Below are 26,178 nucleotides of genomic sequence, written 5' to 3' on the forward strand. Positions count from 1 at the left end.
GCATGGCACAGTGGATAGAGCACGGGCCTGGGAATCCGAAGGTCACGGATCCTAATGCCGGCTCCATCTCTTGTCTGCTGTGTGACCTTGGGCAAGTCACTCCACTTCTCTGGGCCTCAGTTCCCTCATCTGTAAAATGGGGACCGAGTCTGTGAGCCCACAGAGGGCAGGGACTGTGTCTAACCCGATTCGTCTGTATCCACCCCTGCACTTAGTCCAGTGCTTTGGCATATAGTAAGCGCTTAACAAACGTCATAACTGCGATTATTACAATACAATAAACAGACACGTTCCCTGCCCACGATGACATTTACTGAGCGCTCACCGTGGGCAGACCACTGTACTAAGCGTCCGACCAACACTCCTCAAAATGCGGTTACTGGGAAGGACGGGAGGAAATTTGCTTTCAGAAGGGGTTGGGGTGAAGAAGAATAATAACAATAATTACGGCATTTGTTAAGTGCTTACTATGTGCCAGGCACTGTACCAAGCGCTGGAGTGAAGAGAAAGCCTATCGGGTTGGACGCAGTCCCTGTCCCACCTGGGGCTCACAGTCTCAAGCCCCATTTTCCAGATGAGGTAACTGAGGACCGGAGAGGTGAAGTGACTTGCCCCAGGTCACACAGCAGACGGGTGGCGGAGCTGAGATTAGAACCCATGACCTTCCGACTCCCAGGGCCATGCTCCCGTCACGAGCTCACCAAATATCAATTTTGAGTCCGTTGGAAACGAGGAACTGGATGGTGTCCACGTGGCCGCAGAGGTGAAGGGCGGTGTTGCCCTGGTAGTCGGTGGCCAGGAGGTCGGCCCCAAATTTGTGCAACAGCTGGCAGATGTCTACGTTCCCACGGGCGGCGGCGAGGTGGAGGCCCGTCCGGCCCCGGCTGTCCCGGATGTTGGGGTCAAAGCCGCTCTCCAGTAGCCGCTTCGAGTAGTTCAAATCCCCGTCGATGCAGGCCTGGAGCAGGGGCACGTTGGTTTGGGACGAGTCGTTGACGAAGACGTAGGACATTGCTTGGCTCCCGGGAGCGAGGCCCGGCGCGCCTGCAGTGATAAAAAATAATAATAATAAAGATGGTGGTAATGGTTAAGCGCCTGCGACGTCCTGAGCACCGTACTAAGCGTGAACAACCGCAAGAGCCGTGAGATTCCCTGCCTCTGTCCCGGAACGCCCTCCCTCCTCACGTCAGACAGAGAAGTTGCTCTCCCCACCCTCAAAGCCTTACTGAAGGCACATCTCCTCCAAGAAGCCTTCCCTGACTAACCCCTCCTCTCCCCTTCTCCCGCTCCCTTCATTCATCCTCCTTCCCAGCCCCACAGCACTATTGTATATCTCTGAAATTCATTTATTTATTTACGTAAATTGTCTGTCTCCGCCTCTAGACTGTGAGCTCGCTGTGGGCGGGGAACGTGTCTGTTGTTGTACCGTACTCTCCCAAGCACTTAGTACAGTGCTTTGCACACAGTAAGCATTCCATAAACATGACTGAATGAATTCCCTGACTCTCGCAACAGGTCATAGGTATGGGCGCAAATTCTTTCACTCCTTCCCTCCAACCCCCTCGGATGAAATCAAAGTCCAGAAAATATGATAATTTTTAAGTTTCATGATAATAACAACGCTTTCTTTTCCTCTCTGCTGGAGCAAGAACCCACGATGAAGTTACTCCAAAGGTCTCTTTCCCAGCCATTCATTCCTTTGTATTTACCGAGCGCGTACTGTGTGCAGAGCACTGTACTGAGCGTCTGAGAGAGTACAACAATAAACAGACCCATTCCCTGCCCACAACGAGCTTCGATGTCCTCCCTGACTGCTGGTCATCGTTTCCGTGGAAGGGGTCGGTCTGTGGGGCTTCACAATCCGAAGGCAAAACAGGCAAACTACGGTGACGGACTTTTGGAACCCGTGTTTACCCCAGTGAGAAGCGGTGTGGCATACTGGAGAGATCACGGGCCTGGGAGCCAGAAGGTCACGGGTTCTAATCCCGGCTCCGCCACTTGTCTGCTGTACGATCTTGGGCAAGTCACTTCACTTCTCTGGCCTCAGCTCCCTCATCTGTAAAATGGGGGCGAGGACCGTGAGCCCTATGTGGGGCGGGGACCGTGTCCGACCCGATTCGCGTGTACCTACCCCACTGCTTAGTTCAGTGCCTGGCACATAGTGAGCGCTTAACAGAATACCACAGTTCTTATCGCCTTAAGGGAGCGGTCACCTTTAGAAACTCAAAATAGGAAAGCCTGAGCTACCCATCTGGCCGGCTTCATTATCGTACTAGAAATAGTACCGCTTAATCTAATAGGATTTCCTCTCATTTATCCGTTCCTTATTTACCTCTCAACTTCCTCAGCATACGGCAAAGGCAACCACCAAGCTACTCTGGATATAATAGCAGGAGAACAACAGGTAAACCCTTTGGGAAGTTATTCTCCCTTTAGGGGAGACCATGCTAGAATCCTAAATCCCGTGTGGGCTCCAGAGTTTCTGAGGTGTGGAAACACTGAGGAGAGTCTCAGAAGTCAGTCAGTCGTATTTACCGAGTCCTTACTGTGTGCAGAGCACTGTACTAAGCACTTGGGAGAGGACACCGTAACGATAAACGGACACATACCCTGCCCATAACGAGCTTTCGGTCTCCAGCTCTCAAAAGCTGGAGAGCACAGAGGAGTTAAAGCTCGAAAACGACGATAGCAGTCGCCGGCAGGAGAAGAGACTCCGGAGCCGCATCAAAACCGGCTCAAAGTAGTAAATGAGGTTTTGGAAAAAGGTAATCACGTAAAGAGAGTGCGGGAGGAAATGGACCGAAATTGGGGGGAAGAGTTCAAGCTAGGTAATAAAAAGATCTTTCTGGTGAAGAGACGGGAGTAGATTACCTACGCCACTGGAAATCTTAAAAGAAAAGAACCATCTGTCGGGGATCGTTTAGATACAATCATGTTTGAAATAATGGCCTCGGGGGCATTTCCAGGTTTATAATTCTTGGTAATAAATTAATCTTTTATGGCATTTAGTGCTCTCCTGTGCTAAATGCCATTTTTCTCAACTGCGTCTACCCTGCCCGATGAGGTGATTTTTAAAACCTTGTCCCACCTAAGGAGAGAAAACTGTTTAAGAAGGCATCTGTAACAACATTTCCTGTGAGCTGATTTCATGGCTGGTACTTCACTCCACCTCACATTGGACCACGTCCCACTGTAAGGGAACAATCAATCACTATTTATTGAGGGCTTACTATGTGCAGAGCACTGTATTAAGCACGTGAGAGAATACAATATAGCAGAATTTGCAGACTCGCTCCCTGCCCATAACGGACTTCCAGTCACCATAGCTTGTAACATTATTTTACAACACGGCTCATCACCAGACCTCTGGAGAGCTGGAAGGCTGTGTCGCACCAAAAGATGGGGACGACAGTGATGGAGAAATAATAACAATATTAATAATTATTATGGTATTTGTTAAGCACTTACTATGTGCCGGGCGCTGTTCTAAGTACTGGGGTGGAGACAAGGAACATGGCGTAGTGGATGGGGCACGGGCCTGGGAGTCAGAAGGTCGTGGGTTCTAATCCCGGCTCCGCCACTTGTCTGCTGTGTGACCTTGGGCAAGTCATTTCGCTTTTCTAGGCCTCAGTCATCTCATCTGTAAAATGGGGATCGAGACTGTGTCCACCTCGATTTGCTTGTATGCACCCCAGCGCTTAGGACAGTTCCTGGCACATAGTATGTGCTGAACAAACACCATCACTATTAAGAAACTCCTCTGAAAGCTGGACTAAAGGAAGTATACTAAAATGCTTTCAGCACTTAGAACAGTGCTTGGCACACAGTAAATGCTTAACAGATACCATTATTATTATTATTATACAAGCAAATCGGGTTGGACACAGTCCCTGTCCCACGTGGGGCTCACAGTCTCGATCCCCATTTAACAGATGAGGGAACTGAGGCCCAGAGAAGTGAAGTGACTTGCCCCAGGTCACCCAGCAGCCAACTGGCGGGGCCGGGATTAGGACCTATGACCTCCCGACGCCCAGGGTCTATCCACTACGCCATGCTGCTTCTTCAATCTAGTTGGTGCTTCCTGTTGCAAAACAGGAAGAATTGTTGTGACCAGCAAGCTGGGATTCCTCTGAATACTGGAATCCAAGAAAGAAAAGCCGTTCTTGTCTGTTCCCTAGCCAGAATTAGGGTGGTATAAATACATCTTGCATGTTCCCCTGTGTCCTTGACAAACTCAGCTAGAATGGGTCCAAAGATACATAATGTTTTCACCGGGGTCAGAGCACTGAATCTGCCCTAAAGCAGGGTCATAACTCACTCTGAGGTCTCAAGAACCGTGCGGAAGCCGACGGAATAAAAATGCTCACTTGTTGTAGGAAAAGTAGATCTTTCTTTCGGTGGTCACTCGCCTGTCTGGATCTTCAAGACTGATTAACAAAATGTCCTGTAGTGCGCTAGCTTGGACCTACAATAAAAAGATAATTTGGTTGAAAGAAAGGTACAGCCTGAAAAAGAACCCGATTTATTATTATTGGTATGGTATTCGCTACAGCGGTCTTTGTCAAGCACTGTTCTCAGCGCTGGGGCAGATACAAGAAGAAGCAGCGTGGCTCAGTGGAAAGAGCACGGGCTTTGGAGTCAGGGGTCATGAGTTCGAAACCCAGCTCTGCCACTTGTCAGCTGTGTGACTGTGGGCAAGTCACTTCACTTCTCTCTGCCTCAGTTACCTCTTCTGTAAAATGGGATTAAGACTGTGAGCCCCACGTGGGACAACCTGATTCGCTTGTGTCTACCCCAGCGCTTAGAAAAGTGCTCTGCACATAGTAAGCGCTTAACAAATACCAACATTATTCTTATTATTACAAATTAATCGAGTTGCATGCAGTCCCAGTCTAAGTAAGAGGGAGAATAGGTACTTAATCCCCATTTGAGAACTGAGGAAACTGAGGCATAAAGAACTTTTAAGTGACTTCTCCAAGGTCACGCAGCCACCAATTGGCAGAGTTGGGAATAGAACCTAGGACTTCTGCTCCTTCCGCTGGGCCGCCCTGCTTCTCAACTCCTCTAAAGACATTTAAAATCTACTTTTTGGTTTAACATAGGTGTTTCTATATCCGGTGGGACACAGAGGAGTTTGGAAGGGAACCAAGAAAGAGAGGCCAGGGAGGCAGGAGGAGAACCAGGAGAGGAGAGTGTCGGAGACAGACCAATCTCATAAGCGACTCTGCTGGATTTTGCATGGAGACGATCTCTGGTGACGATTTATTCAGACGGAAATAGGAGGAGGATGATGACGGGTTGTGAGCTGGATGGTGCAGGGGCCGCTGAGAGAGGGTTGTTCAGGAAAGGAAATACCGCTGTATGTTGGCATGCTCGAAAACAGAGGGGAAGGAGGCGTATGAGAGTAAGCAGCTGAAGGTGGCCATTAGGAAGAGAAGAAAGGCGGGTGCAGGTGATTTGGGGGTGTTTCTCGTGGTATCTAAGCACTGACTATGTGACAAACACTGTTCTAAGCGACGGGGTGGGTACGGGTGAATTAGGTCGGACACGGTTCTCGAGCCACGTGGGGCTCGCGGTCTAAGTAGGAGGGGAAACAGGCAATGACTCCCCATTTTACAGTGGAGAGAACTGAGGCACGGAGAAATTAAGGGACTCTCCCATGGTCACACAGCAAGCAACTGGCGGGGCGGCATTAGAACCCAGGTCCTCTGACTCCTAGGCCCGTGCTCTTTCCATTAGGCCACGCTGCTTCTCTAAGGTGCGTACTAAGGGTCAGAGGGGTGTAGATTTCAAAATCTGAACCTTTCGAGCACCTGATTTGGCTTTCTTCTACCCCTAGGTAAGCTTCACTTCTCCGTGCCTCAGTCGCATCGTCGTTCAATTCTCCTCCCTCCACTGTAGGCTGGGAGCCCCGTGTGGGACAGGGACTGTGTCCAACCTGATTATCTTGCGTCTACTCCACTGCTTAGTTCAGTGCTGGCCACACAGTAAGCGCTTAACGAGTATAAACAGAGGCACCATAAAAATGGCGATACTCTCAGACAGAAAACAGCCCAGAGGATTTAAATTCACTACAGCTCACTGGTTCACCTTGGTCCACGAGAGTGAAATCGGGATATCAGGTAACCTCCAAAAAAACACCAAGAAATGAGCCCTTCTGATAATAATAAACACTATAGACTCTTCAAGCCCAAGAAAGAACCATAAGGTACTAATTTTTCAATATCATCTTAGCTCAGATCCACAAGCCAAAGAATGGAAGAACGGAAGAAATTGGGTTGGGCCTAAAACAAATCTAGCTGGGGCCAAAAAAGAAAAAAGAAAAGCATCTTGACATAAAAATTAGAGAACTGGTATTGTCTTTCTCCAGACCACAGTCACTCGCTGCCAGCAAATGTTCATCACTGTGCCATTAATAAGCAGAAGAGCTGGTGAAAGTATTAGGAGCTGGTAACTACATTTTGCCCATTTTTTTGGAACCTCTCTGCAAGGCTGCTGAATCTTAATATAGCAAGGAGGCCGAAAGATGGAATCCAGGAAAAGATGAGACCACTTTATGGTGCAGTGACAGATGAGTCGCAGAAAAAATACGATACGACGATGCCCACAGTTAGCTGGCAGTTAAGCATACAGTGATTTCCCCACTCCCGAGAGATCCCGCTAAGCTTATTTTGATACTGTGCGTCCAGAGAATCACAAGGTTATATTTATCCTGTCCTTTCGTAATTACTTTAATTGGTAAGGGGAGGGGCGGTGACTGCGATATTATCTGTACTAATTACGGCAACTGGAGACGTTCAAATTTTTATACGACCGCCGTGATTTATTTGTCTGAATCTCCCCGAGCTAGGATTCGCCTGTTTGAAAACAGAGTAACCTAGCTTTCTTCTGCCAAAATTCCACAGCAATCGTATTTATTGTGGCTTCGCACTACAGTAGCCTGAGTCTACATGAATATAATCAACTCAGTTCCCCTGTAAGGCAAGGACTGCATTCCTGCAGAACTCCACGTTCAGGGAAACCTGCGTTGCAGTACTCTGTGTCCGATGCTGTACCCGTGCTCACGAGAGATTTTTTTCTCCCCCCAAAACCGCCGTCATGTTCTATCTGGAGAGATGTGGGTTGGCAGAAGAATGTTCTGGCACATTCTAGCCAAAATGCATTCTGACAGAACTGAATTCATCTCTCTGGCTCTAAAGCTACCAGAGTTCTGACCCAGAAGGGGACTTAAATTTCATTAGCTATCACGAGACATCTGTCCCGGTACCCTTTTGGGGGGGATGGAGGGAGAAATCAATCTTCAGCGGGCATGCGGTGAGCAGAATTCAATTTTTTAACCAGTTGTACGATGAAGTCACCCTATTGAAAAGTCAACAGAAGTCATCGCAAGTCTGAAGTCACCATAAAAGGAAGCAGTCCGGCGTAGTGGATAGAGCACTGGGCTGGGAGTCAGAAGGTCAGGGGTTCTAACCCCCGCTCCATCACTCGTCTGCTTTATGACCTGGGGCAAGTCACTTCACTTCTCTGGGCCTCAGCTCCCTCATCTGTAAAGTGGGGATCGAGACCGTGAGCCCCGGGTGGGACCGGGACTGTGTCCACCACCATTTGCTTGTATCCCTCCCCAGTGCTTAGTATAGTGTCTGGCACATAGTAAGTGCTTAACAAATACCATAATCATTATATATTGAATTACAACTTTATTCCTTTACAAACACTTTATTGGGAACTCGAGAAAATCCTCCTTTGCTATATAAGCTGGACTGTCCAAGGGAAAATGCGAAATGAATTCAATTCATAATAAAACTAAATGAGGAAACTATTTTCTTCGGGTTACTAGTAGGCCCATCAAACAGTAGAAGTCAAAGAGTCAAAGTCACTACTCTTTCATCTACAGGATCGACGCGATATACAGAGATCAGTCGATGCTATTTATTGAGCACTTCCTATGTGCAGAGCACTGCTGAGATGCCTAAATGGAAAACGAAGCTTATAGTCGATTATGTCAACCAATGGTCATTCAGTGGTATTTGGGAACTTACCATGTGCAGAGTACTGTACTGAGCGCTTGGATGAGGACAATACAACGTTCGCTGCCCGCAAGGAGCTTCACAGTCTAGAGGGTGAGATGGGAGGCACAAATCAACCCGGGATGGGGATCAATCAGTTGTATTTATTGAGTGCTTACTGTGTGTAGCGCACTGTACTAAGCGCTTGGGAGAGTACAATCCAACAGAGTTGGCAGACACAGTCCTCTAACCGTGAGCTCACTGAGGGAAGGAAATATACCTGTTGGTTGTTGTACTGTACTCTCCTAAGTGCTTAGTAATAATAATAATGTTGGTATTTGTTAAGCACTTACTATGTATGTGCAGAGCACCGCTCTAAGCGCTGGGGTACAAACAGGGTCATCAGGTTGTCCCACGTGAAGCTCACAGTTAATCCCCATTTTACAGATGAGGTAACTGAGGCACAGAGAAGTGAAGTGACTCGCCCACAGTCACACAGCTGACAAGTGCCAGAACCGGGAGTCGAACCCATTCATTCATTCATTCATTCAATAGTATTTATTGAGCGCTTACTATGTGCAGAGCACTGTACTAAGCGCTTGGGATGAACAAGTCGGCAACAGATAGAGACAGTCCCTGCCGTTTGACGGGCTTACAGTCTAATCGGGGGAGACGGACAGACAAGAACAATGGCACTAAACAGCGTCAAGGGGAAGAACATCTCGTAAAAACAATGGCAACTAAATAGAATCAAGGCGATGTACAATTCATTAACAAAATAAATAGGGTAACGAAAATATATACAGTTGAGCGGACGGGTACAGTGCTGTGGGGATGGGAAGGGAGAGGTGGAGGAGCAGAGGGAAAAGGGGAAATGAGGCTTTAGCTGCGGAGAGGTAAAGGGGGGATGGCAGAGGGAGTAGAGGGGGAAGAGGAGCTCAGTCTGGGAAGGCCTCTTGGAGGAGGTGATTTTTAAGTAAGGTTTTGAAGAGGGAAAGAGAATCAGTTTGGCGGAGGTGAGGAGGGAGGGCGTTCCAGGACCGCGGGAGGACGTGACCCAGGGGTCGACGGCGGGATAGGCGAGACCGAGGGACGGCGAGGAGGTGGGCGGCAGAGGAGCGGAGCGTGCGGGGTGGGCGGTAGAAAGAGAGAAGGGAGGAGAGGTAGGAAGGGGCAAGGTGATGGAGAGCCTCGAAGCCTAGAGTGAGGAGTTTTTGTTTGGAGCGGAGGTCGATAGGCAACCACTGGAGTTGTTTAAGAAGGGGAGTGACATGCCCAGATCGTTTCTGCAGGAAGATGAGCCGGGCAGCGGAGTGAAGAATAGACCGGAGCGGGGCGAGAGAGGAGGAAGGGAGGTCAGAGAGAAGGCTGACACAGTAGTCTAGCCGGGATATAACAAGAGCCCGTAATAGTAAGGTAGCCGTTTGGGTGGAGAGGAAAGGGCGGATCTTGGCGATATTGTAGAGGTGAAACCGGCAGGTCTTGGTAACGGATAGGATGTGTGGGGTGAACGAGAGGGACGAGTCAAGGATGACACCGAGATCGCGGGCCTGCGGGACGGGAAGGATGGTCGTGCCATCCACGGTGATGGAGAAGTCTGGGAGCGGACCGGGCTTGGGAGGGAAGATGAGGAGCTCAGTCTTGCTCATGTTGAGTTTTAGGTGGCGGGCAGACATCCAGGTGGAGACGTCCCGGAGGCAGGAGGAGATGCGAGCCCGAAGGGAGGGGGAGAGGACAGGGGCGGAGATGTAGATCTGCGTGTCATCTGCGTAGAGATGGTAGTCAAAGCCGTGAGAGCGAATGAGTTCACCGAGGGAGTGAGTGTAAATGGAGAACAGAAGAGGGCCAAGAACTGACCCTTGAGGAACTCCAACAGTTAAAGGATGGGAGGGGGAGGAGGCTCCGGCGTAGGAGACCGAGAATGATCGGCCAGAGAGGTAAGAGGAGAACCAGGAGAGGACAGAGTCCGTGAAGCCAAGGTGAGATAAGGTACGGAGGAGGAGGGGATGGTCGACAGTGTCAAAGGCAGCAGAGAGGTCAAGGAGGATCAGAATGGAGTAGGAGCCATTGGATTTGGCAAGAAGGAGGTCATGGGTGACCTTAGAGAGAGCAGTCTCGGTAGAGTGGAGGGGATGGAAGCCAGATTGGAGGGGGTCTAGGAGAGAATGGGAGTTAAGGAATTCTAGGCATCGATTGTAGACGACTCGTTCTAAGATTTTGGAAAGGAAGGGTAGTAGGGAGATAGGACGATAACTGGAGGGGGAAGTGGGGTCAAGAGCGGGTTTTTTTAGGATGGGGGAGACGTGGGCGTGTTTGAAGGCAGAGGGGAAGGAGCCCTTGGAGATTGAGTGGTTAAAAATAGAAGTTAAGGAAGGGAGGAGGGCAGGGGCGATGGTTTTAAGAAGGTGAGAGGGAATGGGGTCCGAGGCGCAGGTGGAGGGGGTGGCACTTGCGAGGAGGGAGGAGATCTCCTCTGAGGATACTGCAGGGAAGGATGGGAAAGTAGGGGAGGGGGTTGTTGGGGGGGGAGGGGAGAGGCGGAGGGGTGACTTTGGGGAGCTCAGACCTGATCGTGTTGATTTTCGTGAGGAAATAGGTGGCCAGATCATTAGGGGTGAGAGATGGGGGAGGGGGAGGAACAGGGGGCCTAAGGAGAGAGTTAAAGGTCCGGAACAATCGGCGGGGGTGACGGGCATGGGTGTCGATGAGGGAGGAGAAGAAGCTTTGCCTGGCGGAGGAGAGGGCAGAGTTAAGGCAGGAAAGGATAAATTTGAAGTGTGTGAGGTCGGCTTGGTGCTTGGACTTTCGCCAGCGGCGCTCGGCAGCTCGAGCATAGGAGCGTAGGAGGCGGACGGAGGAGGTGATCCAGGGCTGTGGGTTAGTGGCGCGAGAGCGGCGGAGGGAAAGGGGGGCGAGAGAGTCGAGATGAGTAGTGAGGGTGGAGTTGAGAGCGGAGACCTGATCGTCGAGAGTGGGAAGAGAGGACAGGGCGGCAAGGTGAGGCGAGATGCTATAGAGAACCCATGACCTCTGACTCCGAAGCCCGGGCTCTTTCCACTGAGCCACGCTGCTTCCCAGTGTTTTGCACACAGTAAGCCCTCAGTAAATAATAATTACGGTATTGGTTACACACTTACTATGTGTCAGGCACTGTACTGAGCATTGGGGGGGGATACAAGCAAATTAGGTCGGGCACAGTCCCTGTCCCATGTGGGGCTCACAGTCTTATTTCCCATTTTAGAGATGAGGGAACTGAGACCCACAGAAATGACTTGCCCAATCAATATGAATGAATGAACGAACACATTCCCTGCCCACAAGGAGCTTCCAGCCTAGAGGAGCAGCAGAGCCGTCGGCCGCCGGGGCGAGTCGGCACGGCTCAGGAGGGAGACGAGACCAAGCCAGACCACATTCTTACCGGCCCCTTTCGCTCGATCAGTCAGCCGGTCGTGTCTATGGAACGCTTACTGTGTGCAGAGCACTGTACTGAGCGCTCGGGAGGGAATATGCGTCAGTGGGGTCAGTGGGGTCAGTGTCTCATTGAGGAACTGGAGTCTCGCTGCGGCAGCGTGAGATAACTCGCTTCTTCCCCCCACTCCCTCGCCTGCGACGTCCGGTCTTCGCGGGGCCCCCAGGCGCCTTTAAACGCCTCGGCTCCCTCCTTCTCCCCCTTAGTTCCGCTACCAGTAAACCTGTACTTTCAGCCCCGCGGGTCACCCGCTTACGATTTTACCGAGACGAACCTATCCGACGCCGCGCGGCTTTAATTCCCGGCGAACTGCATCCGCTTTTTTAAATGAAAAACTATTCAGTCCGGTTTCCGATCTGGCAGGAAGTGACCGAAATCCTGTCCTCGCTCTTTCTGATCGGACCTCGCCGGCTGGACTCTTTGCCTTCATCTCCCTCTCGGCCTCAGGAAATCCAGAGGCGCTAAATCAGGAGTTCCAGGACTCGGTCGGAGGAGCCGTCAAAGACGACCGAAGCGCTCCTCTCCTCGGGTTACTGGAAATCATCTCGAGGTTTCCGCACCCCGAGCCCTCGACTGTTTGGGAAGCTTCTTTCGGGAGGTGGGAGCGCAGTCGCCGGGCACCTGATGGAAAGCGATCGGTCCTCTGACAGACCAGCTCTTCTTTCATTTTAGAAAACGTAAGCCATCCGTGAGTTGGAGGCGCCACCCTCTGGCTCCGTAGGATCCCTGTTCAGCCGTGAATCTGGAACGGCCCTTGGCTTTTTCTGCCTCCCCCTCCCGCCTCACTGACCCTTTCCCCAAATGGGATCCCGAACAGACGGTGGGCACCGGTCAGATCGAAGCCAAACTTCCCCGGCGCGTTAGCAAAATATCTTTCTCTTCGTTAAATGGTCCGCTTTACGGAAATCCCCTCCGTGTCTCTAGAATGGAAGCTCGCTGTGGGCAGGGAATGGGTCGACCTACTCTGTTGTAGAGTACTCTCCCAGGCGCGTAAGTACAGTGCTCTGCACATAGTAAGTGCTCAATCAATACCATTGATATTTATGTGTGTGTATATATATATATATTCTGTACTATTTGACTACGTACAGACACACACACACAAATATATACAAGGCAGATATAGTTTCAGGATGTGAACGCACTTTCTCTTTGTGGGCAGGGAACGTGTCTACAAACTGCTATACCGTACTCTCCCGACCACTTAGTACGGTGCTCTGCATACAGTAAGAGCTCAATAAACACCACGAATGACGGATTCATTTTTAACAGCATGGAAATTCTAGGCATAAATAATAATAATAATAATGTTGGTATTTGTTAAGCACTTACTATGTGCTAAGCTCTGGGGGAGATACAGGGTAATCAGGTTGTCCCACGTGAGGCTCACAGTTAATCCCCATTTTACAGATGAGGAAACTGAGGCACTGAGAAGTGAAGTGACTTGCCCACAGTCACACAGCTGACAAGTGGCAGAGCTGGGATTCGAACCCATGACCTCTGACTCCCAAGCCTGGGCTCTTTCCACTGAGCCACGCTGCTTCTCTGATCCTACTTGACCCTCGTGCACTTTTCACGGGTTCTTTCTTCACAGGTTAGGGTACTCAGGGGCCGCCTTTGTAGACCAAAGGGGTGCACGGACCGGGATGGCTCGCGGGGGCACAGTTCGACCTCGATCGGGGCGGTCTCAGCTCAGGCTTCTGACGTCTCAGGGGCACCATGAAGGTAGTTTGCTCGCCCTCTTCGAGGTGACATCGCCAGGAGGTCAAACCAAACAGACCATCCCATGCCAAGGTCTCCCAACCTACCAGAAGACGAGTGTTCCCAAATCGAGACTGGAGTGCACGTGCCCAGCTGTCTGACCCTGGCCTGGCCGGAATCTGACCTAGCCTGACCTCATTCATTCAATCATTCGTAGTTACTGAGCACTCAAGGTGTGCAGAGCACTGTACTAAGCGCTTGGGAGGGTACAATTCAACCGTTTGAATAACTGTGGTATTAGTTAAATGTTTACCTATTTGCCAGACACGTTCCCTGCCACAGCGAGCTTACAGTCTAAATGGGAAAACGGACATTAATACATATAAATAAATTGCGGATATGTACTTCAGTGTTGTGGGGCCGGGAGGGGGGACGAATAAAGGAGCAAGTCAGGAAGACGCAGAGGGGAGTGGGACCGTGACCGCGCCGTTGGGCAGGGACTGTCTCCATCTGTTACCGAAGTGCACTTTCCAAGCGCTCAGTACAGTGCTCTGCACAGGGTAAGTGCTCAATAAATACGATTGAATAAATAAGAAGAGGAAAGTGGGGGGCTTAGTCAGGGAAGGCTTCTTGGAAGTGATGTGCCTTTAATAAGGATTTGAAGCGGGGGAGAGCAATTGTCAGACTTAAGGAGGGAGGGCGTTCCAGGCCAGGAGGAGGATGTGGGCGAGCGGTCGGCGGCGAGACGGACGAGATCGAGGTACAGTGAGAAGGTTGGCATTCGAGGAGTGAAGTGTGTGGGCTGGGTTGAAGTAGGAGAACAGCCACGTGAGGTAGGAGGGGGCGAAGTGACGGAGGGCTCTAAAGCCAATGGTGAGGAGTCTCTGTTTGATGCGGAGGTGGATGGGCAACCCAGAGTTTCTTGAGGGGAGGGGAAACGTGGCCTCACAATCGGGGCTGGGGTTGAGACCTAACACAAGGTTCAACATTCATATTCGCCGGACCGTTCCACAAGGAATCTCAGTACCAGTTCCAGACAGGGACTTCCTCACAGGACGGTCTAGGGGAAAGAGAGCGGGCCCGGGAATCAGGGGAATCTATATTCCAATCCCAGCTCCGCCACTTGTCAGAGGTACGGCCTTGGGCAAGTCGCTTCACTTCTCTGTGGCTCAATTACCTCATCTGGGACATGGTCGAAATCCAACCAGATTAGCTTGGATCTACTTCAGCGCTTAGTACAGCGGCCTGGCATACAGTAAGCATTTAACGAATATCATAAAAAAACTAAAATAAAAATCATACACGAGTGGACACAGAGGAACAGAGAGACACAAGAACATGCACATGTTGGAAGATCCAGAGACACGTTTGAATGCCCATAACACAAACCTCAAATATAGCGGGGAAGTTGGGAGGTTCAGAGGGACACAAGGAAGAGAGAAAGGAAAGAGAGTAAAACTGGGGCAGTGAGAAGACTGAAAAGGAGACACGTGAAGACACTGGAGAGAAGGAAAATTCTGTGACTAATCCCTAGGTCGTCATCCACGGGGAAATAACTAGACGCCCAATTCCTGATATTAGGGCACAAAAGGCTTGCTGGCCAACGGATTTACAGGATCAAATTTCGGACCCTCACACAAGAGCATCAAAAGAAACCACTCTGGGAAAGACCTACTTGGCCATTTTATTCCCTCTTGTCAGTGTGGGATGCTTTTAGTCCTCTCCAGAATAAAATGACCACGGCAAAAGACTTCATCATAGTTTACTTAACCGGGCCTGGAAAAACCCCAAACCCCACTCGACGAGCAACTAAAAATTTAGGCCTGGAGCTGGAAAACAACTAAGGCGGAGTTAAAAGCGGGAGAGTTGGGTCAGTGACCAGCAGGGAGCAAAGGACAGAGGAGAAAGGAAGCAGGTGGGAGGGAGGGGAGGCAGGTTAACAGAGTAAAAGACAGCAGGAAAAAAAAAAAAGAGGGATAGTCAATGCCAGGGAGAGGCTTGAGAACAAAGGTGAAGGAATGGGGAAGGAAAGAGCAGCAGGATTGAGAGGCAAAAGAAACTGGGACGAAAGAGTCACGGAAGCTGAGACCGCCCCAAACTTCGTTACGCTCGAGGGCGTGGAGGGAGGCTTTGGAAGAGGGGATTCCGTCAGTCAGTCAATGGTATTTATTGAGCGCTTACTGCGTGCGGAGCACTGGGAGAGTACAATATAACAGACACGCTCCCTGCCCACAGCGTGCTTACAATCTAGTCTTCCTTCCCCTCAGCCCCTTCGCTCAGGCCGAGGACTTTCCACGGGGCCTTTGGTGACATCTGTAAGGTGGTACAGTCGATTAGACCGTAAGCCCGTCAATGGGCAGGGACTGTCTCTATCTGTTGCCGATTTGTCCATTCCAAGCGCTTGGTACAGTGCTCTGCACATACTAAGCGCTCAATAAATACTACTGAATGAATGAATGGTGCTGGAACCAGAAGGGGCTGGGAAGTCTCCATCCCATCCAAGGAGGTGGGCAAGGTGACAGTATTCTCGGGTGAAAGTAACTGCAGCAGGGTGAATCACAATAATAACATAATAATAATTGTGGTATTTATTAAGCGCTTATTAGGTGGCAGGCAGTGTACTAAGCGTTGGGGTGGATATAAGTCCCTGCCTGTCCCACACGGGGCTCACAGTCGTAATCCCCATTTTACAAATGAGATAACTGAGGCCCAGAGAATTCATTCATTCATTCAATAGTATTTATTGAGCGCTTACTATGTGCAGAGCACTGTACTAAGCGCTTGGAATGAACAAGTCGGCAACAGATAGAGACGGTCCCTGCCGTTTGACGGGCTTACGGTCTAATCGGGGGAGACGGACGGACGAGAACGATGGCGATAAACAGAGTCGAGGGGAAGAACATCTCGTAAAAACAATGGCAACTGAACAGAATCGAGGCGATGTACATTTCATTAACAAAATAAATAGGGTAATGAAAATATATACAGTCGAGCGGACGAGTAGAGTGCCGAGGGGATGGGAAGGGGGGGGGGGGAGGAGCAGAGGGAGATGGGGGGAAAAGAGGGTTAAGCTGCGGAGAGGTGAAGGGGGTTGGTAGAGGGAGTAGAGGGAGAAGAGGAGCTCAGTCTGGGAAGGCCTCTCGGAGGAGGTGAGTTTTAAGTGGGGTTTTGAAGAGGGGAAGAGAATCAGTTTGGCGGAGGTGAGGAGGGAGGGCGACTGCCCAAGGTCGCACAGCAGACAAGTGGTGGAGCTGGGATTAGAACCCAGGTCCTTTGACTCTATCCACCGGGCCATGCTGCTTCCGAGAGAAGCCTGGCTGCCCTCCATGACTTTCGCCTACTTTTCCAATGCTGTAATGAACGGCATTTAAAGATTACAGCATTAGTGCTGTAATGAATGCAACGTTTAGCGTTCTCCTAAAGGATTAACAGCTCTGGGAATCTCCTTCTCGAACATTTACACTGTCGCCTAGCCTATTTTATTTTAAATGTTAAGAGACTGAATCTCATTTTATCTCCCGCCCTTATCCGCAACCTCTTTAAGACACTCTGCCTTTCTTTATCGTTTGCACCGGGCTTGGGGGATAGAGTCCGGGCCTGAGAGTCAGAAGGGTATGGGTTCTAATTCCGCCTCATTCACTAGTATTTATTGAGCGCTTACTATGTGCAGAGCACTGTACTAAGCGCTTGGAATGTACAAATCGGTAACAGATAGAGACGGTCCCTGCCCTCTGACGGGCTTACGGTCTAATCGGGGGAGACGACAGACGAGAACAATGGCGATAAACAGAATCAAGGGGATGAACATCTCATTAAAACAAAAGCAAATAAATAGAATCAAGCCTCCTCCACATGCCTGCCGTGTTCATTCAATAGTATTTATTGAGCGCTTACTATGTGCAGAGCACTGTACTAAGCGCTTGGAATGAACAAGTCGGCAACAGATAGAGACGGTCCCTGCCGTTTGACGGGCTTACAGTCACTTACCGTCTCTGGGCCTCAGTCGCGTCATCTGCAAAATGGGAATTAAAAGGGTGTGAGCCCCAGGTGGGACAGGGACTGTGTCCAACCTGATTAACTTGTATCTACCTCAGCAAAAAGAGTGCTCGGCTCACAGTAAGCGCTTAACAAGTACCATACTTATTAATTATTACCAGTTGTGAGAACATTTAATTTTGATCAGTGGCAAGTACACCAAAGTCTGGGGACTAGAAAAATAGTCTGCAGTTTGTAATATCAGACATACAGTTGTGGACATTGTGCTGTTGAACTGCAGAAAAAGTAAATGAATTGCAATTGCGACCTTGTGTGTTTGTTCTCAAGAGACTCATTGTTAAAGGCAAGCGACGATAGAACTACGGCTCTCTGTTCCGTGACCACAGACGAAGGACACTTGGTAAAATTCAGAAAACGGGGACTGAAGCCGGCACCCAGAGAGTCAAGTAACTTCTGCTGAGGCGAAAATGCCCAATAATTTGAAATATTTAATCATTTCAGAGTGTCTGTAGTCATTTGAGCCCGTTGAGGGTGGGGATTGTCTCTATTTGTTGCCGAATTGCACTTCCCAAGGGCTAACCACAGTGCTCTGCACACAGGAAGTGCTCAATAAATATGACTGAAGGAAGGAATGAACGACAACATAGGGGTGATTAAAATGTCATCTTCCGAGCTCTCGCGAGAACTGGAAATTTACCACAGAAAGTTTAACACGCTCCTCTCCCAGAGACACTAACTGAGAAGGCTATGGATGTGTGCCCCTTTTCCCGCCGGCTGAACGCTTCACTCAAAATCACTCAATCCACCAGTGGTATTTATTGAGAGCTTACTGTGTGCAGCGCACTGGACTAAGCGCCTGGGCGAGTACGACACAAAAATATAATGGAGACGCTTCCCATAGCATCTAGCTTTAGCTCTTCAGAAAAGCAGCATGGCGTAGTGGATAGGGCACGGGCCTGGGAGTCAGAGGGTCATGGATTCTAATCTCAGCTCTGCCACTTGTCTGCTGTGTGACCTTGGGCAAGTCACTTCACTTCTCGGGGCCTCGGTTACCTCATCTGTATAATGGGGATTGAAAATCTGAGCTACCCGTGGGACAGGGACTGCGTCCATCCTGATTTGCTTGTATCCACCCCAGAGCTTAGTACAGTGCCTGGCACATAGTAAGTGCTTAACAAATACCATGATTATTATTATTACTATTCACTTCCCTCCAACTATGCCCACCTGCTCTTGGATTCCATCATCTCGTCTCTGGAGCCCCGGATACTTCTGTGGATTGGCCCAGCTCCGCTCTTTGGCTGAATGAGGAGCATGAACTTCCCTGTGCCTCAGTTACCTCATCTGCACAGTGGGGATTAAGACTGGGGGCCCCAGGTGGGACACGAACTATATCCAACCTGATTAGCTTGTATCTATCCCAGCGCTCAGAACGGTGCCTGGCAGCGTGGCCTAATGGACAGGGCCCGAGAGTCAGAAGGACCTGAGTTCTAATCCTGGCTCCCCCCCATGACGGCTGGGTGTCCTTGGGCAAGTCACTTCACTTCTCTGGGCCTCAGTTACCTCATCTCTAAATTGGGGATTAAGAGCATCAGTCCCTTGTGGAACAGGGGACTGAGTCCAACCTGATTACCTGTATCTATCCCAGGGCTTAGAACAGGGCTTGGCTCATAGTAAGAGCTTCACAAGGACCCTAATGATTATTACTGCCTTTATAGCGAGCGCTTAACAAATACCATTAAATAAAAAAGGGCTGAAATTTGTTGACATTATGGTGGCCGGAATGTGGGCGTGGAATGTAGTGGAAGTCCTTAAATTCCTCCTCTTGGGTTGAGAAAGTAAGGAAGAAAGAAAGTAGACTGACTTGCCTCTGCATCTCCTGAAGGGAAAAGAAGAACTGAACGTAACAAAAAGTCTAGCACAGTAGATACAAAACAATCCCAAGATTCCTCCTAGACCATAACTTCGATGAGGGAAGGGAAAGTACTCTGCTATATTGTACTCTGCCAAGCACTTAGTACAGCGCTCTGAACGCGGTAAGCACTCAGGAAATACAACTGATTGATTGAGATGGGTAAAGAATTCATCTGCTCCCTTTTACCAGACGCTGGCGATGACGCAGAAGTGATTTTTAGACAGACCCCGGGAGAAGGGAGACACGCGGAGATGTAGCACCAGAGAGCAGAGATTGGGGGTTTTCATTCAATCACACTTTGTGCAGAGCACTGGACTAAGCGCTTGGGAGAGTACGATATAACAGTAGACAGGGAGCCTCAAATCCTAGTGGCTTAGGGGATAGAGCACGAGTCTGGGAGTCAGAAGGACCTGCATTCTAATCCCAGATCTGACATTTGTTGTGTGACCTTGGGCAAGTCCCTTAACTTCTCTCTGTCTCAGTTCCCTCACCTGGAAAATGGGATTTAAGACTGTGAGCCCTGTGTGGGACAGGGACTGTGTCCAACCCGATTACCTTGTACCTATCCCAGAGCTTAGTATAGTGCCTGGCACATAGTAGATGCTTAACAAATACCACTTATCATTATTATTATTAATAATAATACATCCTGCCTGTCTTGGGAACTAGAGGGTTTTAGTCCCCCGGAGGCTAAGATGGGCTGGAACACTCCTCAAATGACCCTGAGAGCCATTTTTACCAGGATTTAGGGCTGAGAAGCCCCAGAAACTTCACAGACCTGTTGTTGGAGAAGCAGCGTGGCTCAGTGGAAAGAGCCCGGGCTTGGGAGTCAGAGGTCATGGGTTCTAATCCCAGCTCCGCCGCTTGCCAGCCGTGTGACTTTGGGCAAGTCACTTCACTTCTCTGGACTTCAGTTCCCTCATCTGTAAAATGGGGATTAAAACTGTGAGCCCCACGTGGGACAACCTGATCACTTTGTATCCCCCCAGCGCTTAGAACATGCTTTGCACATAGTAAGCACTTCAATACCGCCATTATTATTACAATAATTCTGCAAAAATGCGGTTTTGCGATCTGAACACGAGCGGGTCTGAACAAAGCTACGCTTGACGCGACAGAGGATAGGAAACCCTCATTCGGTATATAAACTTGTAAAGCCAAGGAAACCATGGCCCAGGGGTGTCTACATCACCCAGATCAGAAGCTGCTCTTGGAGGGTCGGACTTTTCCTTGGCTCGTTGTGGGCAGAGATCGTGGCCGCTAATTCCGTTGTACTCTCCCAAACGCTCTGCAAATAGTAAGCGCACAATAAATACCACTGATTGATGGAGTCTTCCTTGACTCCTGCCTCCTCCCTCCAACAAACCCAGCTCCAGGAACAGCCCTGGAGAACACAGAACACCTTTTGCCGGGCTCTCCATCCTCAACCTATTTTATTTTAGTGTCTTCACCTAGCCGATAATCTTATTTCAAGACGTCTAAAACTCCCCAGTCTTTCAAAATATATCAGCAGTAAAAATATTACCGTATACAAAAGAAAAACCAGCATGTGATTACCTTCTATCTACCCCAGAACTTAGAACAGTGCTTGGCATAAAGTGAGCGCTTAACAAGTACCATAATTATTATTATCTATGCAATCCAGACATAGAGAAGCAGTGTGGTCTAGTGGACAGAGCACGGGCCCGAGAGTCAGGCGGACCTGAGTTCTAATTCAGACTCGGCCGCTTGTCTGCTGTGGGCCCCTGGGCATGTCACTTCACTTCTCTGGGCCTCAGTTATCTCATCTTTAAATGAGGATTAAGATCGAGAGCCCCCCGTGGGACGTGGACTGTGTCCAACCTGATTGGCTTGTATCTATAATACAATATGATTACAATATAATCCAACCCTCGCACTGTATGAAAACTGGGTGTACTTTAGAGGTGTTTTTTTCTGAGATTTTTTTAAATGGTATTATTTAAGTGCTTACTAAGTATAATATTAATACGGTGCCTGGCACGGAGTAAGCGCTTAATAAATATCATAAAAAAGTATGAAAGTACAAGGGACATTTCTCAATCAATAGTATTTACTGAGCACCTACTGTGTGCAGAATGTTGGTTTAAGTGTTTTGGAGGTAACGGTAATGCTAGTTATTATCAGTATAGTGTTTGGCACATAAGTAAGTGCTTAATAATAATAATGATGCTATATGTTAAACACTTACTACGTGTCAAGCACTGTGGTAGATCAGTCCCCGTCCCACACGGGGCTCATAATCTTATTCCCCATTTTACAGATGAGGGAGTTGAAGCCAAGAGAAGTGACGTGACTTGCCCAAAGTCAAACAGCGGACAAGTGGCGGAGCTGGGATTCGAACCCAAGTCTTCTGACTCCCAAGGCTGGGGTCCTGCCACTAGGCCATCCTGTTTCTCTATGAAGCGAAGGGACCTGCCCCCAGGGTCACGCAGCAGACACGTGGCGGAGCTGGGATTAGAACCCATGATCTCCTGACTCCAGTCCCGTGCTCCGTCCTCTACGCCACGCAAGAAACACCCCAATTATCATTATTATTATGAGAAGAAAGAGGAGGGAAAAGAGCTGACCGAGTGCCTTAGAGCCAGCGGTCAGGAGTTTACGCCCGTTCCGAGGAAGAGAGGGCAATCACTGGAGGTACCGGGGAACGGGAAGGTTACGTAGCGGAGAGGATTTGGGAGGGAAGCGGCCATCGGTCACGTCCTCCTTTTCTTTCTTCTTCTGTCCATCCCTGGTTAACACGGTTTCCCTTCCGTGGCGGAGGGGGTGGGGGAGACTGGAGAAGGACCTCGGAGCCCACCGACAGTGAGACAGCGAGGGTCAGACGGTGCGTCCCTGGGCCCAGCCGGACAGGACACCTTGGTGACCCAAGCCTTCCTCGCTGCGGGCGGTCCCACAGTGCTGCGCCCAAAGGGGAGGGGCAGCTCAGGCGGTTTGGCTGGGAATTTGGGGGTGCCCAGCTGGCCAGGCTTGGGGAAGAGAAGCAGCACGGCCCAGTGAGAGGACGGAGCACGGGCCTGAGGGTCAGAAGATCACGGGTTCTAATCCTCACTCTGCCACTGTCTGTTCTGCAAGCTTCACTTCTCTGGGCCTCGGTCATCTCATCTGTAAAATGGGGATCTGATTTGTTCGAACCCACCCCAGACGTTGGTACAGTGCCCGGCACGTAGTAAGTGTTTAACAAACACCACGGTTATTATTATTATTAGAGGGTCCATGCTTTACAGTCGAGGAGGATACAGATATTAATATAAATGAGTTACAGATATCAATAATAATAATAATGTTGGCATTTGTTAAGCGCTTACTGTGTGCAAAGCACTGTTCTAAGCACTGGGGGGATACAAGGTGATCAGGTTGTCCCACGTGGGGCTCACAGTCTTCACCCCCATTTTACAGATGAGGGAACTGAGGCACAGAGAAGTGAAGTGACTTGCCCAAAGTCACACAGCTGACAAGCGGCGGAGCCGGGATTTGAACCCATGACCTCTGACTCCCCAGCCCGTGCTCTTCCCACCGATCGATCAATCAACCAGGGGTATTTATTGAGCCCTTACTCTGTACAGAGCACTGTATTAAGCGCTTGGGAGAGTATAACATAGGAGTTGGTAGACACGTTCCCTGACTATAATGAGCTTATATTCTACCCCAGCGCTTAGCAGATACCACAATTATTAACAACACACTCAAAACCCTCCTAAAAATCTTCCCGGATTCATTTCCGACACCCTGAGTTGAATCAACCCAACGGCTCCTCAGGCACTTGTATTCTCATCCTCACCTCTGCACCTATGTTCTTCTGTTCAATCAGGCATTTTTATCTTTTTGAAAATATTTTTTATGTCTGCTTCCCCCCATTACAGTATTGCATATTTCTATTACATGTTCTGCCCTGAGTGCTGCTTGAAAATTAGGGCACTGAAGTCTGACAATGCAAACATTTTTGGATACGCTTGCATTGGGGTTGAGAAAAATAGATTATGTGCATGGATGGGGCCAGACCAATAAAAGTACGACGGTTTTCCTCAATGAGGAGATTTACAAATATCCAACCCTCGCATCGCATGAAAACTGGGTGTACTTTAGTTAGAGGTGCTTTTTTCCTGGGTGTTTTTTTTAATGGTATTATTTGAGTGCTTACTATGTACGAGACACTGCACTGAGTGCTGAGGTAGGCACAAAGTAATCAGGTTTGATACAGTCCCCGTCCCACATGGGGCTCACACGTCTTAATCCCCATTTTACAGATAACTGAGGCCCAGAGAAGTGAAACGACCCGCCAAGGCCACACAGCCGACAAGTGGCGGGGCTGGGATTAGAACCCAGGACCTCCCGACTCCCGGGCCAATCCTCCCTCTATGTTCTCCAGTCTGCCTGGAAGTATAAGCGGGTGACTGACAGCCTTACACCTATATTTCAAACGAAAATGTTCTGCTCTCACGAGGGCTTGTGTGCCAACCCAGGTGAGTACCAATGAAGAAAAATCATCTTTAAGCCTTTGAGCGGATTCACAGCAGCAAGACCAAAACCTGACATTGTCATTACGGGAAATACTGATGGTGAAACATGGAAAAATTAAGTTATCGAACCTCAAGAAATAGGAAAGCTTAATAGAAGTCTGTTCAATTAATGAATCAGTGGTATTTACTGATGATGACGGTATCTGTTACGTGCTTACTATGTGCTGGGCACTGTTCTAAGCACTGGGTAGATACCAACGAATCGAGGTGGCCTCAGTCCCCGTCCCACGTGGGGTTCACGGTCTCGATCCCCATTTTATAGATAGGGTAACTGAGGCCCAGGGGAAGTGAAACCACTTGCCCAAGGTCACAGAGCAGACAAGTGGCGGAGCCGGGATTAGAACCCATGACCTGACTCCCAGCCCCGGGCCCTGCCACTGGGCCTTGCTGCTTATGTGAGCAGTGAGTGTGCAGAGTGCTGTACTCAGTGTTTAGGAAAATGTATCATAACAGAGCAGGGGGGGCCAGCAGCCTGTCCCGGACCACCTCCCTGGGTGGGAGGCTGCGGAGGGGAGGGCCCAGGACCAAAAGGGAGGAGGAGGGAACGCGGGGATGGAGAGGACCGGGGGCAGCAAGGGAAAGGAGGGGTGGAGAGAGGAGGGGAGGATCGGGAAGAGGAGAAGGGAGGGATAAGGAGAGGAGGAGAAGGGAGGAATGGGGAGAGGAGGAAAAGGAAGGAGGGCTGGGGCAGCAGGGGAAGGAAGGGATGGAGAGAGGAGGGGAGGGAAGGGAGGAAAAGGAAGGGATAGCTGGGGCAGCAGGGGAAGGGAGGGATGGGGAGAAAAAGGGAAGGGAAGAATGGAGAGAGAAGAGGACTGTGAGCCGTTGTTGGGTGGGGACTATCTGTTGCCGAATTGTACTTTCCAAGCATTCGGTACAGTGTCCTGCACACAGTGAGTGCTCAATAAATATGACAATGAAAAGGGAAAGGAGAGCTGGGGGAGAGGAGAAGAAAGGAGGGAGAGATGGGGAGAGGAGGAGAAGGGAGGGCCGGGGCAGGAGAAGGAAGGGATGGGGAGAGAAAGGGAAGGGAGGGATGGGGCAAGAGGAGCAGAAGGTGAGGGTTGGGGCAGAAGGAGGGAGGGAAGAGGGAAGGAGGGCAGGGGGAGAGGAGGAGGAGGAGGGAGGTGAGGGCTGGGGAGTGAAGAAGGGAGGAATGGGGAGAGAAGGGGCAGGGAGGCAGGGCTGGGGAAGAAGGAGGGAGGGTGGGGAGAGAAGGGGAAAGGAGGGCTAGAGGAGAGGAGAAGGGAGGGAGGGATGGGGAGAAAAGAGGCAGGGAGGGCTGGGGAGAAAAGGGACAGGGAGGAAGGGGGAGAGAAGGGGAGAGGGAGGATTGGGGCAGGAGGAGAAGGAAGGAATGGAGAGAGAAGGAGAAAGGGCGGCGGGGGGAAAGGGGGAGAAGGGAGGGATGGGGAAAGGAGGGGCAGGGAGAGCTGGGGAGAGAAGGGGGGAGGAGGGCATGGGGGAGAGGAGGAGAAGGGAGGGCTGGGGGAGAGCAGGAGAAAGGGAAAAGAGGGATGGGGAGAGGAGGAGAAAGGAGGGAGGGCTGGGGCAGGAGGAGAAGGAAGGGATGGAGACAGAAGGAGAAAGGAGGGCTGGGGGAGAAGAGGAGAAGGGAGGGATGGGGAGAGAAAGGGAAAGGGGGCAGGGGAGAGAAGGGAGGGATGGGGGAGAGGAGGAGAAGGGAGGGATGGGGAAAGGAAGAGAGGGAGGGATGGGGAAAAGAAGAGAAAGGAGGCATGGGGAAAGGAAGAGAAGGGAGGCATGGGGAAAGGAAGGGAAAGGAGGGATGGGGGAAAGGAGGAGAAGGGAGGGATGGGGGAGAGGAGGAGAAGGGAGGGATGGGGAAAGGAGAAGGGAGGAATGGGGAAAGGAGAAGGGAGGAATGGGGAAAGGAGGAGTAGGGAGGGATGGGGTGAGAAGGGAAAGGAGGGAGGGCTGGAACAGGAGGAGGAGGAGGGAGGGCTGGAGCAGGAGGGGAGGGCCCGGGGGCCGGAGCGCTTAGAAGAGCGGTTGGCAGCTAGGAAGCAGCTGGGCAATGCCCTGGTTCCCGAGGATTGTGAGGGCCGCCGAGCCGACCCCGCCCCGGTACCTGACAACGCCACCGACACCGCCGGCCTGGAGCAGGAGCAGGAGCAGGAGCAGGAGCAGGAGCTGGAGCTGGAGCTGGAGCAGGAGGCCGAGGAGGCCGAGGAGGAGGAGGCGAGGGACCGGAAGGAGGGAAGGAGCCGCCCAGAGCGGGACGGAAGACGAGGCGGAGGCTCAGCGCCCGCGCCGCCGCCCCCTGCCGGCCGGAGGCCGACCGACACCCGACAAGAAGAAGAATATAGTCACAATAATGTTGGTATTGGTTAAGCGCTTACTATGTACAGAGCACTGTTCTAAGCGCTGGGGGGGGGGGGGGGAGGGGGGGGAGATACAGGAGAATCAGGTCGTCCCCCGGGAGGCTCCCAGTCTTCATCCCCATTTCCCAGATGAGGGAACTGAGGCACAGAGAAGTGAAGTGACTTGCCCACCGTCACACAGCTGACGAGTAGCAGAGCCGGGATAAGT

The 26,178-nt window shown here is 50.5% G+C and overlaps 1 protein-coding gene across 7 annotated transcripts in view; it reads right to left on the bottom strand.

Moving 5' to 3' along the window:
- ANKRD46 (ankyrin repeat domain 46) overlaps window positions 1-25,798 on the bottom strand; it is a 40,258-nt gene extending 14,460 nt beyond the window's left edge. The window contains exons 1-4 of one of the 7 annotated variants that reach the window (XM_029062999.2): window positions 25,718-25,781; window positions 20,280-20,375; window positions 4,368-4,465; window positions 702-1,044 (exon numbers count right to left, since the gene is read on the bottom strand). In XM_029062999.2, the coding sequence (XP_028918832.1) occupies window positions 702-1,012 (311 nt within the window). In that variant the 5' untranslated portion in view covers window positions 1,013-1,044; window positions 4,368-4,465; window positions 20,280-20,375; window positions 25,718-25,781. Of the gene's footprint in view, window positions 1-701; window positions 1,045-1,914; window positions 1,937-4,367; window positions 4,466-5,207; window positions 5,334-8,039; window positions 8,080-18,399; window positions 18,542-19,865; window positions 19,889-20,279; window positions 20,376-25,717 lie in introns of those variants that run through there. The other 6 variants (XM_029062998.1, XM_029063002.2, XM_029063003.2 and 3 more) reach the window with 6 other exon arrangements.
- Between the last annotated feature and the right edge of the window lie 380 nt (window positions 25,799-26,178).

The sequence above is a fragment of the Ornithorhynchus anatinus genome, chromosome 4 (genome assembly GCF_004115215.2).
Source record: "Ornithorhynchus anatinus isolate Pmale09 chromosome 4, mOrnAna1.pri.v4, whole genome shotgun sequence".
Classification (NCBI taxonomy): Eukaryota; Metazoa; Chordata; class Mammalia; order Monotremata; family Ornithorhynchidae; genus Ornithorhynchus; species Ornithorhynchus anatinus.